Source organism: Podospora pseudopauciseta, chromosome 1 (assembly GCF_035222475.1).
Source record: "Podospora pseudopauciseta strain CBS 411.78 chromosome 1, whole genome shotgun sequence".
NCBI classification, from domain to species: Eukaryota; Fungi; Ascomycota; class Sordariomycetes; order Sordariales; family Podosporaceae; genus Podospora; species Podospora pseudopauciseta.
In genome coordinates this window covers 7,976,445-7,997,887 of record NC_085892.1, presented here as the reverse complement: position 1 = coordinate 7,997,887, position 21,443 = coordinate 7,976,445, and the positions used below count along the sequence as shown (strand labels likewise).

The 21,443-nt window shown below is 49.1% G+C and overlaps 3 protein-coding genes and 1 non-coding gene across 4 annotated transcripts; 1 reads left to right on the top strand and 3 right to left on the bottom strand.

Annotated features, from left to right (window-relative positions):
* The first annotated feature begins 181 nt into the window (after window positions 1-181).
* QC763_121900 (uncharacterized protein) lies at window positions 182-4,857 on the top strand. Its single transcript, XM_062908760.1, has 6 exons — window positions 182-2,292; window positions 2,344-2,783; window positions 2,834-3,026; window positions 3,078-3,144; window positions 3,203-3,296; window positions 3,353-4,857. The coding sequence occupies exons 1-6, from the start codon at window positions 2,209-2,211 to the stop codon at window positions 3,480-3,482; spliced, it is 1,008 nt and encodes a 335-aa protein (XP_062771900.1). The 5' UTR covers window positions 182-2,208; the 3' UTR covers window positions 3,483-4,857.
* QC763_121910 (uncharacterized protein) lies at window positions 363-2,004 on the bottom strand (the record flags this gene model as incomplete). Its single annotated transcript, XM_062908761.1, has 2 exons — window positions 635-2,004; window positions 363-584 (listed from the first exon to the last, which is right to left on the bottom strand). The coding sequence occupies exons 1-2, from the start codon at window positions 1,124-1,126 to the stop codon at window positions 363-365; spliced, it is 714 nt and encodes a 237-aa protein (XP_062771901.1). The 5' UTR covers window positions 1,127-2,004.
* QC763_0025740 lies at window positions 4,768-4,859 on the bottom strand. The gene has a single exon. It is a non-coding gene; the product is annotated as a tRNA-Glu (tRNA).
* A 6,510-nt stretch (window positions 4,860-11,369) lies between these two features.
* Window positions 11,370-12,290, bottom strand: QC763_101030 (uncharacterized protein; the record flags this gene model as incomplete). Its single annotated transcript, XM_062906646.1, has 1 exon — window positions 11,370-12,290. One exon carries the CDS (start codon window positions 12,288-12,290, stop codon window positions 11,370-11,372), a length of 921 nt encoding a protein of 306 aa, XP_062771899.1.
* Window positions 12,291-21,443: the final 9,153 nt, after the last annotated feature.

The following is a 21,443-nucleotide window of genomic DNA, read 5'->3' as shown; positions in this document are numbered from 1 at the left end:
CAGTGCCAGAGGAGAGTCCATGCCTCGGCTGCCGCTGCAAACTGCCCTGGGTGCTGGGTGCTGGGCCCGGCCTGTGGTGGTCCGAGCTCCTGACGCAATCTTTGAATCCGGGGGATCTGCCAAGCAGCAGGGATCCAGGTGCAGGGGAAAATGAATTCCAACTCGTGAACGCGTCTTTCGCGTGTCTTTGTTCGTTGAGATAATGAAGCGTCACGGGAACAGCATTTTCTTTACAGACATAAGCAACAGCAGAGCGACTGCTTGTTTATTTCACAATTTATAGCTGTCATGGTCTGGATGACTTCACATGCTGCTCAACCCCACCGGCCCCGCCTCTCCAAAACACCGAGAGCTCAAGCTCCTTACTGTTGCTTCTGAGCCTTGAGCTTCGCAATCCTGGCCCGGGTCCCGTCAATGATCTCTTGCTCCTTAAAGATGGAAGTCACGCTCGGGTGTACAGCGACAACTTCGGCCCATTTGGCAAAGTTGGGAGCCTTCTCGACAATCGATGGCCACAGGTTGGAGGGGTAGAGATCCGTCTTGGACAAGCTCTTGTGACGGATGACGAATGACCCAGTCAAAACCTGGAGAGCTGTTAGTGGACTTCCTCTACTCGCCAAAACGCCGAACTCACCTCAGCCTGTGTGAGCTTGTCACTGCCACCGAAATAAGGGCTGGCGTCTGCAAGCAACGGCTCAACTTCCTTCACAAGGGCGGCGACGGCCTTGTCTGCGATCTCGGCTCTCGCAGCCTCGCCCTCCGCCGTGTAGAGGGCAAACAGCTGGCTGTTGAACTTAGAGATGAAGGCGTCTACAAATAATGCAACACGTGCACGGCGCAGCGCACCCTCGGGTGTGTTGGAGGGCGGCAGGAGATGAGATGGGTAGGCGTCCGCCAGGAAGTTCGCGACAATGGCAGACTCGATGATGATCTCGCCGTTGTAAGAGAGTGCAGGGACCAGGCCTCTCGGGTTGATCTTCAAGTACTCTGGTGTGCGAGGGGTGTCAAGGTCGATGATGACTTCTTCAAAGGGAACCTTGAGCTCCTCCAAGATGATGTGAGCCCGGTGTGCCCATGGGCATCTGTGGTTGGTGTACAGGATGAGCTTGGCGTCGGTAGAACCCATTTTGTATATATTCTGTGATTGTTGTCTTGCTGCTGGCTGCCGGTATCAGGGGCTCGTCGTCAAAGTAGGGTTTTGGGAAGTGGAGACGTTGGTGATTTTGCCGATTCTTGGTTCAAGGCGCCCAAACCACTTTTTGAAGTCATTCGAATTGGCGCAAAAGTCCTGGTTGCTGACAAAAGGGAACGGATTTCGTCATATGGCGCTATCGAGAACACCATCCGGGTGACAAATGGAGCTTGCTAAGCATCACGCACTCGGTGCCGTTAGTGGCCGAAGCTCGGTGTGCAAATTCCCCCGCACTTGGGATTCAACAGCTCCTCCATGGGCGGGGTGCTCCCGTAGAACGGGCCGCTTGGACAACCCCGTTTCCTCTTCAGGTTGACGGTGTCGGAGCCGATGCCGACTGTTTCCAACATCCCACACCCCATGTCGGTCGAAGCGCGTAAGCCCCACCCGGTATTTCACTGTTTGGCCATCAAACGGGTTCTCGACTTTACATTCGGTGTCTTAAAGCCCGGTGGGCCATACGGACTCAGTTACGAATACCTCTCTCGTCACAACGATTTGCCAGCCGCGGCACGCACCGCTCTTTCGGTCCCATCTCGTTCCGCTTCATAGGATTGCTCCTACCGTGATGGGTAGCTGGCCTTGGTTGAGAGATAAGCTTCCTGGGGCATATCGGTCTGAGGCCTTTGTTGAAGTCAAGTATACCCCTCCAAGATACATTCTGACATCTGAGGACCTCACACCTACCACGACACCCAATATGGCCCCATTGCCCCTCGACATCTATCTGCTGTTGAAATGATGAGCTGGGAGCTTATCGGGTTGTTGCTGGCCAGCATACTTTTTGAGAAGCTTGAGGTTGACCATCCGGCTAAACACCCTCGGCTACCACGGCCCGCTCGATATTAAGAAGCTCTCGGCGTAAAGCGACGGAAGATGCTGCACCCGTTGCGTGAAGGGGGCCTCCCTGGCTGTGTTGATGCCGTGTATATGTAAATGACGAGGGCGCTGCTTTCTTGTTTGGATCCATCGGGGTATCTTGTTGAGTATCAAGGTCCTAGCTGCAACTGTGAATCATGAAGTTCAAGTCTCAGGCCGTTCTCGCGGCTGCGGTGGCAGTGAGCAATGTGGGCGTGGCTCAGGCTCATGTGTTCATCTGGGTATGCGCCCCCCCTTCGCACTCGACATAACCAGGAGACTAACCAATGCAGGGTGTGTTCGTCAATGGTGTGGACCAGGGGACCTTCAACGGCATTCGCACACCAGCATATAACGGTCCTCCTCCGAGGGGGTACTCCAATTCCCCAGTCAAGGACCTGAACTCCATCGACATGCGCTGCAATGTTTTGGGAGACAACCAAGTCCCTCACACTATCAAGGTGGCCCCCGGAGACAACATCACCCTCGATTGGCATCACAACAATCGCACGATTGCGGACGACGTGATTGACTTCAGTCACCATGGCCCTGCGCTTGTCTATCTCACACCTGATCCGCCAACCGAGAACTCTTTTGTCAAGATTTGGGAGAAGGGATTGTATGAGCTTGGGCCCACACCTTTCTCCCCAGGAAAGTGGGCAACAACATGGGACATCAAGGCCAACAATGGACTCATGAACTTCCGTATTCCGGCAAACTTGAAGGCTGGTTTGTGAGTCTTGGCCTCATAGCAGTGATGCAAGCCGATGCTGACTTTGGTAGCTATCTGATTCGTGCTGAGATGGTTGGTCTCCATGAGGCGGACGCTCGGTTTGACCAGAACTCGCGGCGTGGTGCTCAGTTCTATCCAAACTGCGTCCAAATCGAAGTGGTTGGTGATGGCACCGTGGAGCTCCCGGAAGGTGTCTCCTTCCCAGGAGCCTACAAATACGATGATCCAGGAGTTCATTACAACGTATGTTTCAAGGTAGTTCTGAACACATGAACTCACTGACGCTCGGTTCAGATTTATTGCTCGACTGAACGCACCCCCCTCGCCCCGTGCACCGATGCTAGCACCTATAAAATCCCAGGTCAGTCAACATTTACAGTTCCAGCTTCCACTGTCAGGTGCTGACAATATTTTACTAGGGCCTACCGTCTGGTCGGGTGCGTGGCCTGAGACTACTCAAGTTGCACTGGGTCCAGTCACCGGACCAACAACTGCAACACGTTGGAGCAGTTGGTGAGTACTAGTTGCACTCTTATCATGGTTTGGAATGGTTCTGATCAAGGAGATAGGATCCAACAATCCGTAGTTACGACGGCGACTTATGATCAAGCCGGCTCGCCGGTTCCCGTCGCCACATCGCGATACACGGCTTCTTGGTCACTGGCGTATGCTGCACCAACAGCGTCACCAGCTCTTTAGCGGCAATGATGGTGGCTTACTGCGTCGAAGGCGAGTCTGGTAACCAGGGATAGCGAAAACCGGTTCAGGGGCAGTGAGAAGGGAACCTTGGAGCAGAACCAGACGCAGGAGATGTTATTCGTTGTCTCTGCGGCATTTCTCAGACAAATTCGGTCACGAGTCGTTAGCTTCAGAGCCAATCGGTCTCCAGTGTGCAAATTTCGCAGTGGAAGCTGCTTACCGTTGTAGATTCCGGTGGTTCAGGAGCCACTTCTTGACCACAACATGAAGCTAATCTCTCTGATGGCTGTCAGCTATTGAGCCGACCCCGTCCCAAGCAAGAGTTCTTAAATATGCTGCGGCTTCGGCCACATTCTATTATTGAGCCCTGCACCTTGCCGTCACTGGAAGAGAACCCTCATTTTTGGCACAGCATCAGCACCTTTTGCCCGTCACCACGACCATGAATGCCCCTGCCAGATATCTTTCGTCAGAAGCGGTCAACTTCGCACGTTCGATAGATTTAACTCGGTCTCAACGCCTGACTTTGTTCATAACCCGCGCCGCTCCTATTTTCTTGTTTCTCGGCTTATGGGCTATAGCTTTGGTTTACCTGGCGTCTTTCGACGCACAACCTCCGGAATCAGTCAAAGACGCACCTTTGTCTTCTACTATACAGAAAGGACGCGAAGAAGGGAGGGCAATTCGACCTTGTAAACTCTCAAGAATTCCGATGCCAACGCCAGGCTATAAGCTCGACTCGGCTGCCACCCGCTAGTCATAGCGCTCATTCTTTTTCTCGAGTCAAGAAAACATGCCAGCGGGAATACCACACGCTTCCTCGGAGCAATGGGATGCCCATCAAAGTCGCATTCAAGTCAACCATCGCACACGCTCAACCCACGAAGTTGATACTTGGAGGCAACACCAAGCAGAGTCGAGAGCCACACACCACCACCAGAGCATTGTGCAGGATGGAATCGAGAAGTGGAGGGGCGGGACAACCACATCTTGTTCTATGGTCAGCAAGGTCTTAAGTAGCATATGTAATATCACATTCTACACAGGAATCACACCCTCTCGCTCATTTCTGATGCATGCCAAGGTGGAGGTCAGAGTGTCCCATGCACTCCCCCAATCTCTCTGAGAGCTATCATTCAAGGTTCGCAGACATGTTGTTGCTTTTTGACGGTTCGTCAGCGCCATTGGCTTGCGGGACTTGCAGTGGGTGAAAGTTGCGAGTCATGGGCATAGATAGGGCTGGGTTCCACCCACTGTTATCGTAATCCAATCGGAACCATCCTTGTCGGGTATGGTGTAGCGGTAACATCGTTGACTCTCACTTCTCAGAAGTGTCTGTTCTCTCAACAGCCCCGGGTTCGACTCCCGGTATCCGAGTCTCTTTTTTCACAGTTTTATTTCTACCTTCATTTGGTTTTGGTTTTTGCTCAAGGATCCACGATTCAACCCAAGCAAAACGCTTCTACCCAATTGATTAGAATATTCCCCTGTTTTCGGTCTTTTCTGGCCAATTGTTGTTGGAATATGGGTCCCGCATGACCCCCACGATTCTGCTGTGAGCATGATATCTCTCTAATATTTCTTGCAGAGACCCAATACATCTCAAGCAATTATCGGCAGTTCTCCGCTTACTGTCATGTGTGACAATGGAAGCCAGCTGCCAAGGTTGCCTGGGTGCTCGGGAACGGCCGGACATACCTGACAACAGTCTCTTTCTTTTCATGGATCTTTCCAGATGAAAGACATTAACAACGTGCATCCTGATGGTATGAATCGCACAGCTAAGTTACCTTCCAGGTTGGTATTGTCGAGGCGCCATCCTACCCTAAACTCCATCACCACCGACATTGCATGAAAGGAACCTCATCCCACTCTTGGGGGGCAGAGAAATGCGCCGTCACTCTAAAACCGGGCCATTGGACGCAATGGGCGATGCATCATATCACAAACCAGTCACAACAAGATTCTCTCGTTACCAGGAAGCGGGAGGGCGGCCGCATGCCAAAATACCCAGTTCTCGGCACATCAGAATGTCCGATCATCTGCATATAACATGGAGTTCACAACATGGTGTGAATGCGAGCAAGTAGGACGAGCCCTATCGGGAATTAGGAGACACGAGCCAGAAGCCAACGCTTGACTTGTGGCGCAAGCTGGGGGTAACGAAAAGCCTGGACGGGCCGAGTGCATCGAGGAGGGGTGGTATCATCGCGCGGTTTAGATTGCGTCTGGATAACCAAGGTGGGGTCCCTATCTTGGACCGCTATTTTCTGACTCCTTCCACATTCCATCCCTTCCATCTCGTCATGCAGTTGGACGAATAGGTCAATACAGTGCAGGTTGACGCAGCTGGACGGCGAAGTGAAGTCAGAGTACCCCCGACTAAAGACTGCAATCGTGCATGGGGGTGATTTCCCCGTTGCAGGATGGAGGGCATGAGATGTGACGAAGAAGAAGGGTGATTTTGTGTTGGCAGAAGGCTGTGAGAAGGGTGGGTTGAGTAATTCGCTGCGAGGTATAGAGGTGAATATAAAGCCGGTGGATAATCATCGCAGGTCCACCCTCCTTCATTTCTCCATCGCCAGTCCGGCTCGAACCTCAGCTCGCTCTGTTGGGATCGACACACTTTCGTTTTATATCAAACCAAGACCTGGTCGATCTTCGAGTCTGTCAGCCCACCAATACCACCGTACATCACACCCTCGCGCGTCCTGAACCATTATATCTACCAGACACCAACCACGCTCGCTCAATGTCCGACAAGCTCTGCGACCACAGCCTCAAGCACGGCTGCAGCGCAGTCGTAGCCAGCTCTGTCTCGCTTTGCGATGCTTGCGAAAAGGGAGCGTGTTGATTCGGACTCCTCTTGTATCATATGCGCGATCCCACCTACTGCTTGAAACTCACAGCCAATAGATACTACAACATAAACAGCACCGACCAACTCGTCTGTCCGACCTATCGGCGGGTGCTGCACCCGATACTACCGTCTCACGCCTACGTTGGCTGTTGAATCCATTGCTACGCAGCCCTTACCGGCGTTTCTCACCTGTCAACACTTGGTTGCGTGTCCATGACACTATCACCACCTTGCATTTCATGTGGACGACGACGGTTGCAATATTGGTTGCGTCACTATCTCCTTGAGCTCAAGTGGAACTGTTTGCCCGAGTAGGATCGTCTCTCTCAAAAATGTGCGGTGCCGACTTTTGGCGGGAGGTGTATGAAGAGGATGATTATGAGGTTAACGGTGATGATGATACCTAATTGAGGGTACCGATTCATGAGGGGCATGTTAGAGGATTAACACCTTTTGTTTGTTTTCTATGAATTATGTTGGCACAGATTGCGAGGTTCCCAAAGGGATGGAGATAATTGGATGTTTTTTTTTTCAACGGGGCTAATGTGGAAAGGGATATAGTTGTGGGGATAAAGGGTAATGTTTGGAATAATTACGTAGGCAGGGGAGCTGGATATGCGTATTTCCTTGTAATTATTATCTCTTTACACTCCAATAGCTTTCTCCAATCACTTTACGTCTCCTCAGAATTTGGCCGAAAAGCGTTCCTACTGTCTTCCACCGGGGTATTAACTTGAATGCATCTATCTATCTGATCGTACGTACCATGATAACCAGTACCACCCTACATGGGAATATTTTATGGAGTTTATATATAGCTGTAACAACACCGGAATGTGCTTACAATTTGCTACTTGACGTCTCGCCGCTTTATCTAAACTAATTAAGCGGAGCTTAGGACCGGCTCATCTTCGGCTCCAGTCTGCTCACTTTCTACTTACTTTGCTTATAGATTGCTCAGGATTTACTTATATAAATTAGGGACTATTTAGGGTCTATTTACTCTACTCAGGGATTACTTAATATTTACTTACTTACTTTAGGGATTATTTAGGATATATTTACTTTATTTACTGCGTAACGTTAGTCGACTAATTATCCCTCTAAAGATATACTCTTAAAAATTATTAATTTATACTTAGTAACCTAACTTCCTTTTAACTTAATATTAAATATATACTAATTTATTTATAAATTTAACTTTAATATTTTTATTAATATATAGATTATAAGTTACCTTTTACCTTTATATTATATAACGAAACTCTATCTAAAATATCTAAAACTAATACTAGTTAAAGGTACTTCTAAATAATTTTAGTTCGGTATAGCTAAACAGTAAAGAAAGACATAGCGGCAGGGCTGCAGGGTGAAGGGAGGCTCACTCCTTGGCAAAGGTGAGCCAGATCACCAGGCTCACCTAGTGAGCGTGGTGAGCCATGAGGGATCACCACCGATCACCAGTGAGCCGGAGTGAGCCAGGTACGGAGATACTTGGGGGCTTAAGTTTCGTATATACGGAGGAACTGGCTGGTGTAGATAGACAGTTCCGCAGTATGCAATTCAGTCACCGGAGCTAGATATGGCTCAACATAGCACGGTACAATTATGACTTTTATCGCGAGGCCACCCAAGTCATAAAATGACTTCTCTATCCCTTGGGTATATGGCATTAGCTAGCCGAACCCGTCAGTAATGTGGGCAGTAGGAGTCGTTTCTGGATATAGAAACAACCTGCCTGATTTGGACGGATTCGGGAACTAGGATAGACCACACCATGATCAAAAACTAGGCAAGGCAGTCTGGGTAGGCATCACAAGAATTATCCCTGCCTTTGCCAAAGCCAGAAACAGTTTCTACATATATAAGTCAAGGTAGGGGTTAACCGGCCGCCCACATGCACACACAACTATATATCCAACCACAACTCCATCGATTTCAGGACTAAAAATACAGAAAAAATACCATTCTACTCGCTATTATCTTCCAAATCACTGGACTGCAACGCACGCCGTTGTATCTGCTTTCTTGACCTGTTAGGCCTCTTCAAAGCAACCTCATCCTCTGATGTATCCCCATCCTCTTCACTAGCCATTACGATAATACTGCGCTTACGAACACTGCGTTGTTCCGGCTCTATATTACCCTGCGATGCAATTTCTGTAAGCGTAATGAATCGTTCGTTTGGATCCTGTCGTACTTTGCGGCATTTTCGTGGTTGTAATTGCTCCACCTACTCGCGTAAATTGGCGTGTCGAGTCGACTAAAGCAACAAAATCACCAAGCAATCGTCTATATTCTGTCTTCAAGCTTGAAAAACAGCCCAGATCTAAGGGTTGCGTGACGTGAGAGGTGTGAGCTGGTAAGAAGAGCAGATAAACGTTATTCAGAAAACAAGTCGTCATGAACTCATCTGATGTATGTGAACCGTGGCCGTCGAGAATGAGTAATCTCGATTCTGATGGATTGTTGGGTGCTGTTTCTGGCAGAAATACCTTTTCCAGCCACTCCAGAGCAATTTCATTGCTAGTCCAACCATTTTCTGAGCATGTGACCTGCTAGGTGGGATGTTTCTCGAGAAATTGCTGTCGGAACTACTGATCTTGGATAGATTTCGCCTTGAAGATGATGGGCGGATTCAAGACATCACCAGTCGCTGAGATATACTCGATAAAAGAGGTCCAGGAGCGTGAATGATCCGTTTTGATAGGTATTGATTTGGACGAACTTGAGAACTTCCGATAACAAGGCCATTCACACCTTGACCTTCCATAATTCTTCCCTCATCAGCGTTGAATCATCTTCGAGGAGGTATCCAAGTAATAGTATGGTAGAGGTCGAAAAGCTTGTTGATATTGTTTGGATTTGCTGCGTTGACTCGTTGTCAGTTGGTCCGACGGCCTATCTTTGTCTTGATAACATCATGGCGTTTGATGAAGGTTGTAGACCATCTTTTTCCCAGTGGTTCGTTGTCGCCTTGCAATCTCAAAATGTTCTGAGCGATCGACCGGAGTTGAGCGTGCGTTGGAGAGAAACCAAGACCTTCTTAACGTAAAACCCATTGTACAAGCGTTTTTCTTAAACAAGGGAAAGTATCTGCTGCTTTTCATGGGCGAGATTACGTGGTTTGGAGTGGGTAATTCGATCGCGAAGGGTCTGGGGAGGAATGCCATGGCGCCGGGCCGACGATTTGACTAATTTGCCATCCAGAATATCGTTAATAGCGTTTTGTAGGTCCGTTTCGCTATATTTAGCCATGATAGCTATCTGGCTACATAAGGCAAAAAGAACGAAGCCAATCGGCCAAAGGTGTGGTGTGTGGTGGTGAGGTAAAGCCCTTGAACGCGGTGACCTTCACTTATAACAAAGCAAAACCATTTAGCGTAGCTAATACTGCAAGTTGACGCAACGCCGCCGGAGATGCCATGGAACTGTCAGAAACGCTGCACCCTGGTTCTGATCACAGGTACTGAAGAAACTCCATGGGCTCCGTGGCTCCGTTTTGCTTGCAGAGTTCGCAAAACACTGCTAGTAGAACAAGTTGCAGGGCATATCATAAGGCATACCGTAACCGGCGTTACACAGTAGGTGGCTGTGCTGCCACTTCTTGGGAGTTCAATCCCCAACAGCTCCCGACCCCTCACGGGGGATCTCAATGTAAACCTCGAACCTTCTTTACAACCCAACGCGAGGATCAAGTTACAACACAACACCTAACCACTATGGACGGCGTGAGCACAGCGGCAAGCATACTTACTATTGTTGAGTTGAGTCTGAAATTGGCCCAAGGCATCCTAAAGCTTCTGTCGGCAGCCAACAATGGGCCACGAGCGGTTGTTCAGCTGGCGCAAGATGTGGAGTCACTGACAACAGTTCTGGACCGGCTGTCACAGTGCTCTCTCAACGCCTTTTCGCCCATAGCCGTTGCGATCTTGAAGCAGCATTTTGACCCTTACGCTACGGAGCTGACGTCGTTCGAAGCTCTTGCTAGGCGCTTATAGCCGGCCTCGTCTTCTCGCTCGAATAGGCTTTAAACCGTATTCCGATCTGTGTGGAAGGAGAAGGGTTTGGAGCATGTTTCTGGCCGGGTCCGCGGGTTTGTCACAGAGCTCAATTTGCATCTCGCGCTCCTCCAAGCAGAAGGCACTGCTAGTGCCTCTTCGACCGATGCCACCAATGCTAATGCTACATCGCTGGCACCAGGCCAGATTTTAGGCGAAATTGGCAAGATTTATGATCGACTGGACACTATCAACCGCTCTCCTATGAAGGAGGGGGTTGTTGTTAATAATGAGGAACGCGCATCCACTGCCTTGTAACCGAAAGTCCTGGACGCGTGCTCCGAGCTGGAAGAAAGTATATCTCGATTGACCAGCGTGGTCAAGAACAATCGATTGACGCTAGACTCGAACGGCGCTGAGGAGATCATTGATGAAGAGGCAGAGCTCGTCCAGCACCCGTGCCTCTTTTACTGTCACTTGGTCTGCGTATTAACGCGAAGTGTGGAGCATTAATTGTTACTAATAAAAGGTAGCTTCCGAAATGGACTATCTTCCGTATAATATCCTTGTTTTTCCTCCGATCACGTCGATCTTCCGTTCTTTTTCGCATGAGGAGTCGTTCGTTATGGTACATAATCTTGATGAGGGATGTATTGATGGAGGGTCTTGTCAGAAACGACTCACAACAGCTGCGTTATTAAGGAAGATGGCTCAATAGTGCTCGGAAGGACGATGTACTGGCAATTAGGTGTGTTTCCAGCACTAAATCAATCTTACATTGGGAACTCCTACATCTCCTCTCATTACAAAGACTGATCCGAAGGGAGCAAGCTCCCTTCGGATCAAGAGGGGTTCCATCCCGCCTAATGTACAGTGATGTGGTGACTCTTCGCCACCTCTATGTCCAGGGATCCCAGTGTTCAGTGTATGTTGTGACAGGTTGTGTGTGTGTCTAAAAAGAATTGTCCTCCCACCCTCTGGCACTCTTCTTCTTCCCCAGAGCAGACTCGACAAGATGTCAGTTCTCTATGCGCTTGGAAAGGCTAGCCACCCATCAATCACCTCTTTAAACCCCATCGCAGCCAGTTTCCTAGAAACAAGACGTCGCCAGTCCGACTTATGCATATCCTCCACATCAGGGAAATCCATCCCCGAAGAGAGGTGAAACTTTGTCCTAACCCACTCTCTCGGGACGTACCCGGCAGTCTCCCAGTCGATAATTCCTATCCCTCGGTTATTATCAGGCTCAACAAGAATATTTCCTGGCCCTAGATCGCAGTGATAGAACACCAAAGAAGAAACATCCATGCCAATCCCAATGCAATTCTCTTCGAGGATCTCGGGATCTAGAGTCTTGCCCTTCCTCAAATATAGTTCCGTCAACTGACCTCCGTCGACTCCACAAATCGCTTCGCCTTTCCACTCGGCCATCTTCGCGCATAGCTCTGCAACGCGATGAACATAATACTGCCGCAACTCCTCGTCCATAGTAGGCCAAGCCTCTGTCAGCGTCTGCCCTGGTATACGAGAGACGATTATATAATACCGGCCATCCCACTCGCCATGGTAGAGCACGTTAGGGATCTTGTAGTCGAGAGGCTTTTTGCTGTGTAAGAATTCAAGTGTGACGTGCTCCCGGGTGCTCTTTGGGTCCGAGAGGTTTTGCGCTTTGATAAAGGCTTCTCCGGCGCGCCAAACAGCTGACTGGTCTCCGGCGGCGTAGACTCGGGGCAGCTCGGCCGAGTCGGCTGGGTGTGGTTGGCATTGGGGCAAGGGTGAAGGGGCATCGGAGAGGACAAAAAACGCTCCTCTACCATCGCTCCATAATGACTGGTTGGGGTTGGGGGGCGGAGAAGCTTGACGAGAGAGGAGGAGCTTCTCGCCAATCAACCAAGAAGTGCCGTCAATAGCCTGGATTGAATCGTTGACATGGATTGGGGACGACATTTTGAAGTGTGGCTATCTCGGGGGGCCGCCAAAAAAAGGATGGGATATTTGCAGCTTTATCCCAGTCTCCCAGAGTTCGTGGACACGCCAATTGACAGCAGCTGAGTGGAACAGGGCGGTCGGCCAAGAAGCAGATGTGGGCGGCCGGGCGCGGACTATTACCGCACGCTGAAGATATTGCGGCAGCGAGATTGCGGAAAGTTCCCAACGGGGTGTTAAAAGTGTTGGAGGTTGAGATTTTCAGTCTGGAGACACCAAGGGTTTGATTAAGGAAGGGAGAAAGAAATGTGAGGACAGAAAGCGATGAGATGAGCGGTGTGCACATGGAATCCAGTTGCCTGAAGCACAGTGCGCCCACTTTAAGACCAGCCAAACACTCCGACCCTTGACGCAGCGGCAGGTTGGGCCTCTTTCAGTTTCCTCGATGAGGCCCATACCTAATCATATTTTCTTTGCCCACTTTTGCCTGCGGCATCAAGCCGCCCGATGTGACGAGACCAAACACAAAAGCCAACAAGTTCTCTGCACTATCTTCGGACAACTCTACTATTAGCTGAGTGAGTGAAACAACCCCGAAGATCCACAGAACCTCCCATCTCGCCGTAAAAGCGGTCGTGCGTCTCATCCGTCAGATCTTAATCGCTGCGCTGGGGTCCAGAGGTGGGCAACATTGTGGGAATTCAGTTTCTAGGTGCCTTTGCGACGCAAACAGTTATTTGCAGCGGTCTATTTTTAGTGCTGGTCCGCCACGTAACGTCATGCACTCTAGACTTACTACAACGCTTCGCTCCGCTGCAGCATTCCCCCATTGAGGCTCCCCTACAAGAATGTTTCTAGGTCATGGAAAATAGAGCGACGGAGCAACGGTAGCGAACGATGAGAAGTTAACAGCTGTGGCACTTAGAACTAGGGCCCTGTGGCGCAGTAAGCCGTGGAGCGCGGGGGCATGCAACCAATGGTTGTGCGCCAGGTAGCTGCCCTACTTTGTATTAGATGTGGGAGCGAATCGGGCACACCAGGCCTGTTGGTGATCATGTAGTACACAGGTGGGGGTGGTCCAGCCCACCTTAGAGTCAATTGATAGTGTTGAAAGTCCAACAGCCACGATTCCACGGTTATCGCAGATGAGAGTTAACGACAGATAGGTTTTGGGATGTTTGGGTGTCGCCCAGAATCGTCGATTGAAGTGCAGTAATTATCATCGTTGTTCTAGGACTGTGTCTTCCTCAAATTGCGCGGGAAACTCCCGAGTCCTGTTATCTCTCTGCAATGCCAAGAGCTTAACCCGAACGGGCTCCCAAGCGTAGGTCTTTCTTGCAGTCGTCCTGTAGGTGCATCCCATCCTTCTGGTCCCCCAGACCAACTATCTTCCAGTGTGTCGTTGTTAAGGGTGTTGGTCGTGCAGGATTAGCCGCCTAAGGGAGCCCTACTATATTGGTAAGTTGTGAGAGGTCCTTGGCGAGCTAGTTGTCGTGTCTGGTAAGCTGGCACACTGTATTGGATACGGTCCGTGCCGTGGAGTATTCGGCCCGTACGACACCAGGCGCTGTATCCAGACAGTCGGTAACGCCTGAGAGCGAATCAGTCCTATGGAGCCTGCTTTCAAAGTGACTCTAGCAAGGCAGCAACCCCTTTTACAGCCCGGTCTGACGTACACGTAACCTCGATGCACTAAAGTTTAATTATGGCCTTTGTCGCGGTCAAGCACACTCTAAGCGCTGGCAAGAGGTTATGCTTCATGGATGATGCGCTTGAGAGACTTCGATGGCCCCAAAGCAGCCTCACCTCCAAATACAAATAGGGGACTTCGCACCTCCATCGAGGAGCTTCTTTTCAGCCTACAGTTATCCATAAGTTTAAAATATTAATTTATCCGCCTTTACTAACTAGTGTATTCTGCTAAACTTTAGGTTCTTGAATCTTTTGGTGAGATACGTGAAGAACGCCGATCGTGCTTTCTCCCTTCATGCTGACTTATCTCGTCCCTTCGCAGACACAAAATGGCCGCAGTTACCCCTACCGAGCTGGTTAACCAATGGAGGATATCCCGATAGAGCGCGACGGTTGAATGGTCTCTTAGAAGAGCCAATCTTCTCTAGAGTCTGGCTTTGCCGAATACTAATGGCTGAGGTTCCCGCCTGGTGAGTCCCAAGAGTGAGCGGTTACTGTGAGGACCTTCCGGAGTCATTGGCTCGTCGCTATGAAAGGAATCCTGCTTAACTATTTCCGGTATGGTTGCTGTGAGGACCACCAGTGGATGATGGGGATGAGTAGGTCTTACTGGGCAGACGCGGTAAAAGCAAGGCGAGCGGGAATTAGTCGAATGACGAATCAGAAGTAACCATCTCCATTAAGGAGCCGCTGGAACTAATCCAAGCATCTTATATATAACGTACTTTATAAGCGAGTGTGCAATATAAGCGAGTGTGCAATTTTCTCCCCACTTATTACCACTATCCTTAATTACAATCCATCAATACTAAGAACCAACTATAATTACATTAGAAATAGCTGAATTAGATGCTTCTGTAGCCTCCTGGCAAGTGCGCGCATTATGGCCAGGCTTGCCGCATACACCACAGCACCGAACCTTCGAACGAGACCCCCCTGCACCACCACCACTTTGTCAATTTTCCTGGATTACCTGCTCACCCACAGCCTTCTGATCCAGTAGATCCTGTGCCTCTTGTGCAGTAAGTGACCCACCAAGCCTCACACGTGTTTTTTTAGCTCTCTGTCTCTTACTAAGCCCCTCATTGGCCTTGCGTAGCGAAGAGACCTCTGTACGGAGAAGAGCCACCTCGTGCATTATAACCATCGTACCTTTAGCTAATTGGTCCACAGTAGTCAACATCGAAGTTGGAGAGCTATTTTGTTTTTCAGAAATTCGAGATTTAATAAGCTTTAACTGTGAGGTTATTTCTCGAGGGTTATATAGTATTTGGGAAACCTAAGGTAGTACCGTGCCTGGTCTTAAGACTGGGGGTATTGGAGTCCGAATACATATATCCAGCTTAGATATCACCCTCTCTGGGTTATAGGTATAAGGCCGGCTCCAGTAAAACCTCTTTAGATATTTTTTTCTATTATCGAAGTAAAAAACGCTTCTCTAAACCCACAAAGAAACTCCAACTTGCTGATATATGTGATATTCATCCGCATCAGCTGCTCAATTTGGCGGCTATACGCCTTCTTTAACGGCGAAAAACAACTAATATCCAATGGTTGAAGTAAGTGCGAGGAGTAGGGAGGTATATAAAGTGTAATAATGTTGTGCTTCTGGCAATAGGTCTCGAATTCTTCTGAGTAGTAACTATCGTGGCCGTTAAGCATTAGCAGCCGGTATTTACCTTTCGTACGAGATGCTGCGTAGAAATCGAAGTGCCGAATTCAATCTATACCTTTATCATTAATAGTCCAGCTATTATCGGTTATTATAATGCGCCAGGTAGCCGGAAGGTTATACTCTTTATACTAATTAGCAAGGTGATATTGCCCGGCCAAGATAATAAATGGCGGGATAGCCCAACCTAAAGCGTTTACTCCTTAAATAACTATAGCCCACTCTCGATTGCCAGGCTGGGCCTATTTAACCTTACTGCGGCCATCCGAGGTAGTAACTACTATAATAACGATGATAATGCCCATTATAAAGCCAGTCTCGTCGAAGTTATACGAATCGTCGTCGAGGATACCGTATTTATCCTCAATATTATACATAAGGGCAAACCACTCGCGAATAACCTTTAGATCTCCGCATTTGGCCCTCCAGTAGTTATATTTACGCGTAAAACGCGTACAAAATTCTGGTTAGCGTTTAACGAAGTTATAAGCCTAGCGTATGCCGACAGGATCCGCGTCGCATTCGCGCAATAGTCGATTGGCCATATCTTCCATATACGAAAGCCGGGGATAAAATACGCGTGTATATAGCTTAATTATATATTGAACAATCGTTTTTTCCTCTAGATCCGTAAGCTTGCGCGAATTGGCTGGAATATCGCGTCGTGCAGGTTTGCCATTGCGTCGACGCATTAGTATTGCAGGATCAACACCGTAGATCTTTACTGTAGCTCGAAGGCCAAGATTATCATCATTTTTAAGAGCTGCTACGGTAAGAATAAGCCTGCTTTCGTACGAAGGTTATTCCATTGTTAAACGTAGACAAATTTATGGTTGAAGATGGAAGGTGCGCAATGCCGTGGGGCGTGTTTCACTCGCTTGTCTGTTTCTCTCGCTTATCACGCACGTTATTGCTCGGGTCCTTTTGGAAATATCTTCATATGCGGCATATAGCTCTGTTCTGGCGTCCTGGGCTTTTTTCAGCGTACGAGACTCCGAAATAATCTCACTCCTGAGAACTTCTTTCAGATACTCAAGTTCTTCTAGATCATATTCTCTCCTGACAATCTTGAGGTTATCAAGGGTTGGCTTCAATGGAGCTCTCGGATCGACAGAACTACCGAGGTGTGTAGCTGCTCTCATCAAGGTTGGCTTAGAGGGTTAACCGATAACGGCAGCAACCACATCAACTTGCACGCGCTGGTTAATGTACGCTTGATATATGCCTGCATTTCGGTGGTTCATCACCTGTTGGAGTTGACCCTAAGTTACGACATCCGTAATGGTCAGCCACAATGCTCACATAGCTGCACAGACTTTTCTGACCTTCGATGGCTTCTCCGGCTCCTCGTCGGAAGGCGTAAGGGGTGAGGACCTCCATGAATCCCGAATGTATCCCGAGTATTTGCAGGTACTGCAGATAGGTGCTATATCGAATTGGCTAGGCGGACGAGTTCGTTCTCAAGCAGTCGGAGCCGGGATGCCTGCAAATGGGAACATCGAGAATACTCTCTTTCCAGGACAAATCCAATGAACCGCGATTCGAGATCGTCCGAGTGGAGTAGAGGTCTTGGATCGAGCTAAAACTGTTCTTGAAGGCTTCGTCTAGAAGGCCGATTGCAATCATAAGCACGGTAGCGTTAAATATAAGGTTGTTAACCTTATATAATATAAAGCTCTTACTATGTTATGTCAACATACATAGAAAAGGAACTGAATAAGTCTTTCACTTACCGATTTGGGTTTTTCTCCTAGCCCTTTGTATACCTCAATGTAATCTCTATGGTAATGAGATCCTTTAGTCCCTCCGGATTTGGCAAAGTAAAGAGTGAGACGTCTCTATACGTAAGTGTTTTAAACTGCTCTTTTTTGTTCGCTTTGGGAAGAATAATGATTATAGGTTCTTGACCGACATAATGGGTAGTAAGTTAGTCGGGATTGATAGGCCTGTAGTATAGAGTTCTTGGCCTTGTGGCTGTAAAGAAGGAAATCTGTTACATGAGAGCTACGTTTAGTCTCTGACGCTCGCTGGGATATTTAATGTCGGGATTTCCCCAATGAGTTTGCAATAAAATGAAAATATTATCGAAGCATAGTACGGGTTTCTGTCGGCGTTCTTCACGGTCGAAGGAAATGTTTTGCCCTTTTCGGCCTCGCTTATGGTGTGTCACCATAACAAGTCGCACCCCACCCCTCTGCTATTCATGTTATTTTGAGCATCATCTGAAAATAATTAGCACTGCGACATTTGAAGTTGTTGAACTAACTAATGAAAGGCCCACTGTTAAGGAATTAATATCTTGGCAGTGGGATCTTGATTATCCCAATCAGGCGAACATGTGCCATCTGGGTCCTCTTCCTGATGAGAACCAACGAATTGGCTCTCAACTTCATTGGACCGATTGCTCTGGTCTAGCTCGGTGCTCTAATCTAGATGACTTTTACTCTTTCCCGGGTGACTGTTAGTCTCGCCTGTTTTACTGCTGCTCTGACTTGGTTGTGGTGAGTTCTGAGTTAATTGAATGTTTTCATCGAAGGTCTGTCTGAGCGCTGAAGTTGACTGTGTTTGAGCTTTCTGCAACACTGGTTGATAACGTCACAAAGATTGGGCTTCCTTCCCTCGAACTTTTTCGTGATAAACTTGAACGGGGCCAATAGAGCTTTGATCTCTGTTAAAACTGCCCAACCCTCGGAAGAGAGTACAGCTTCGTCACTGAGATCCCCTAATCGATTATACCGGGCGCTGAAGTTGGTGAGGGGATCGCGGAGAATGAGGGCGCGCTCAATCATATGGTATACCGAGTGCCAGCGAGTATCGTTGTCAGCCTTCAGCCGAAGATTTCGAATTGCAGGATCGACGAGGACAGCGCCAATTTCTTCGCGTTCCGCCTCGGTAAGCTTGTCTATAAAGAAAACACCAATTCAGCACTAAACCTAGTATAATGTCTTTTTTTCGGGGGAGAAGGGGGAAAGCGGGGGAAAACGGGGGCAAAATACTTTCCGTAAAGTCGTCGAAAGCGTCCCTGCGCTGGGGCGTACGGCGGGCGAAGTGCACGAGGTAGTGTAGCTTATCCCCTGGCGCAGTTTCTCGCCACGCGTTGGGAAGCTCCCTCTCCTGTTCCGCAGAAAGTCGCTCATCTGAGCCCTCTGCCAACTTCCTGATCACTTCTTTGTTTTCGCCGTCAAGGAAAGCTCTGGCAACGAGGTTCAATATGTGGCCCACGCAGCGCACTCGCTTAAGAGATTAGATAAGATTAAGTTACTGCGTGTAAAAATGTAGGTTAAAGTATCGTAGAAGTTCGGTAACGCACGTATCGTTATTTTCCGCGTTATCAGCTTAGAAAACTCCTACTTTAGCTTAAAAGCCAAAGCGCTCGACAACCTCAACCACTCCTTTAGCGAGGTTTTTGCCATTGTGAGTGCCCTTGACCCGCGGGAGGGCGAGTAAGCGGGTATTGCAGTCCCCCACAGTATCGAAATAGTGCGCAACGACAGCAAAAAAAGCGGCGGTTCCGGAAGTGCTTGTGTTTAACCACGGAAAATGGGATATCTGAATCGGAAACCCACTTGACTAGGAGCTCCTGGAAGCGGTCTTAGGTCTTTATAGGGGGCGGGAGCTTTATCTTCTTAGTGGTTCGAGCTTGGAAAAGCTCGTTAATTGCCAAAAACGATCTCTTACCAGCATTTTTTGCTCCTAGAAGCTTGCTATCCTTCGTAATACCTTGCTTTTGTCGGAGGTGTTTGGCTGGGGAAGTTGCTGCCTCCGCGTTAAAGGTGTTGTAGCACTCGTGGTAAGCCCAGAAATTACCGTCTGTAGAGCTCGAATCGCTTTCCGTGAGCCGTAGGAGTGGTGTGCCGTGGGCGTTTACCCAAGAAGGTCCATCCTTCAGCCTGAAGTGTGCACGGAGGTGGTAAAACCGTTTGTCGGGACTTTAGATCTTTGCGTATAGCTTCGGATCGAGGGGGAGGTCGATAATAGCTTTAGCATCGCGAATTTCTCCTTAAGGCTCTTCTTGGTTATCCCAGCATGGCCGAGCGCGTTGAACGCGTTCGACGCGTTATGAACGGAGCGAATAAGAAGCACGGGGGGAAGTATAGAGATGAGCCTCTGGTGAAAGGCGCGGTTGAGCCTGTTTTGGCAGTAAGTCACCTGCGGGTAGATAGTTTAAGGAGGTTCAGGTTGGTGAAGGAGAGCGCGCGGATGACGGTGCATGATGATTGGAAGCGGAGGTATGGGGCCGGGGAGGCGAGGGAGAAGCTGCTGAGGGAGTATGCGCCGGGGCTGTTGAGGATGCCGGAGAGGCCGGTGGTTCATTTTGCGGATATTTGAGTCATTCATGAGAGAGAGAGAGATATTCAAATCGCACACAATATGTATTCTACCGTCCCTAATTACACCAAGCACACTAATTCCCTTCCCCGGAAAATACTCTAATTACCTGCACTGAAACCCCTTAAGAAACGAACAACACCAGTTTAAAATCGGTCCAACAGGAACCCATCAGCGGCTCTCAATCCCTCCAAGGATGCATCATACACCTATAGTTCTCTAGTAAAGACCCCAAACAATAGCAATCTCATCCGGACCGCAGGGCATGATGCCGCGAGAGCCAACTCTGCCATCGCTGCGGCGGAACTTGCTGATGGAGTCGCGGATGAGATCCTTGACGTCCGAAGTGCCAACCATGACAGTGCCGCGGTGGAGCTGGCCCCATTCAATACCGAAGTGGCTGTGGATTATCAAGTCAGTCAATGCAGCTCTTTCTGTCTGGGGATGGGAGGGGGGCGCACCAAGAGCCATAACGAGCAATCTCCTTATGAGGCTCAAAAGACAGCGGCCACGAGCCGTCACCGCTCAAGTTGCGGATAATCTGCTCGCAATCGCTCACAAAGGGGGAGCCACCCGAGCCGCGGTTCTCGAAAGTGGAGGCACCGCAATGGTCGCGGCGCTTGGTGAGGACACCGACGGCAGGGTTGGGAGTGGCGTCGGCGAAGGGAGCCTGCCAGAAGACGGGCTCGTTGGTAGTGCCGGTGGTGACGGCGGCATCAATCTCAGGAGACTCGATGCCAGCGGTGGGGGCGCCTTGACCGGCGGTGAAGAAGGTGGCGATGAGGGCGATGGTGGCGGTTTTGAACTGCATTTTGGCGGTTGAGGGGGTTGGTAGACTTAAGGTCTTGATAGAGGGGTGAAGATAAAGGAGTTGAAGAGGCTGTTGAGAGGAGAGGATGCTGCTAATGGCTGTTGAGTTGAAGGAGAAAAGGGAGGCGATGGGCGAGGTTATATACTCGGTTCTTGATGTCTTCCTGTCACCATCTTGTCCAAGCCAAGCGTCACAAGTCCTCACATGGTGTGTTTTTATCTCCGGAGATGCTCGGAGTCATGCGTTGGCTCCAACAGACAGACAGGCATCTCCTCTCGTAGGATCACGGTCTACTGTTGTTGGTATGGTGTTGCTTTGGCCAAGCCCCCCTAAACATCTGGTTGACGGCGGTGAAGTTGACCAATTCGTTTTGTTGTTAAGGACTTACAACGCTGACAACATGAGTGCTACTTTGGGGAGTCTATACGATGGATAGAAACCTGGCATCGTGAATAACTGCATGGGTGCTAGGCTGACCACTGACGGCAGTGCCTTTGTGAGAAGTAACAGTATCTAGGCATACGTAGTGCCTTTGTGAGAAGTAACAGCATCTAGGCATACGCAGTGCCTTTGTGAGATGTAAAAGTATCTAGGCATACTAGGTCTGATTGATACTAAGAGGTAGCTTGCCTTTGTTTCTATCACGTCCCTCTCCTCTAAAGAGACTTAG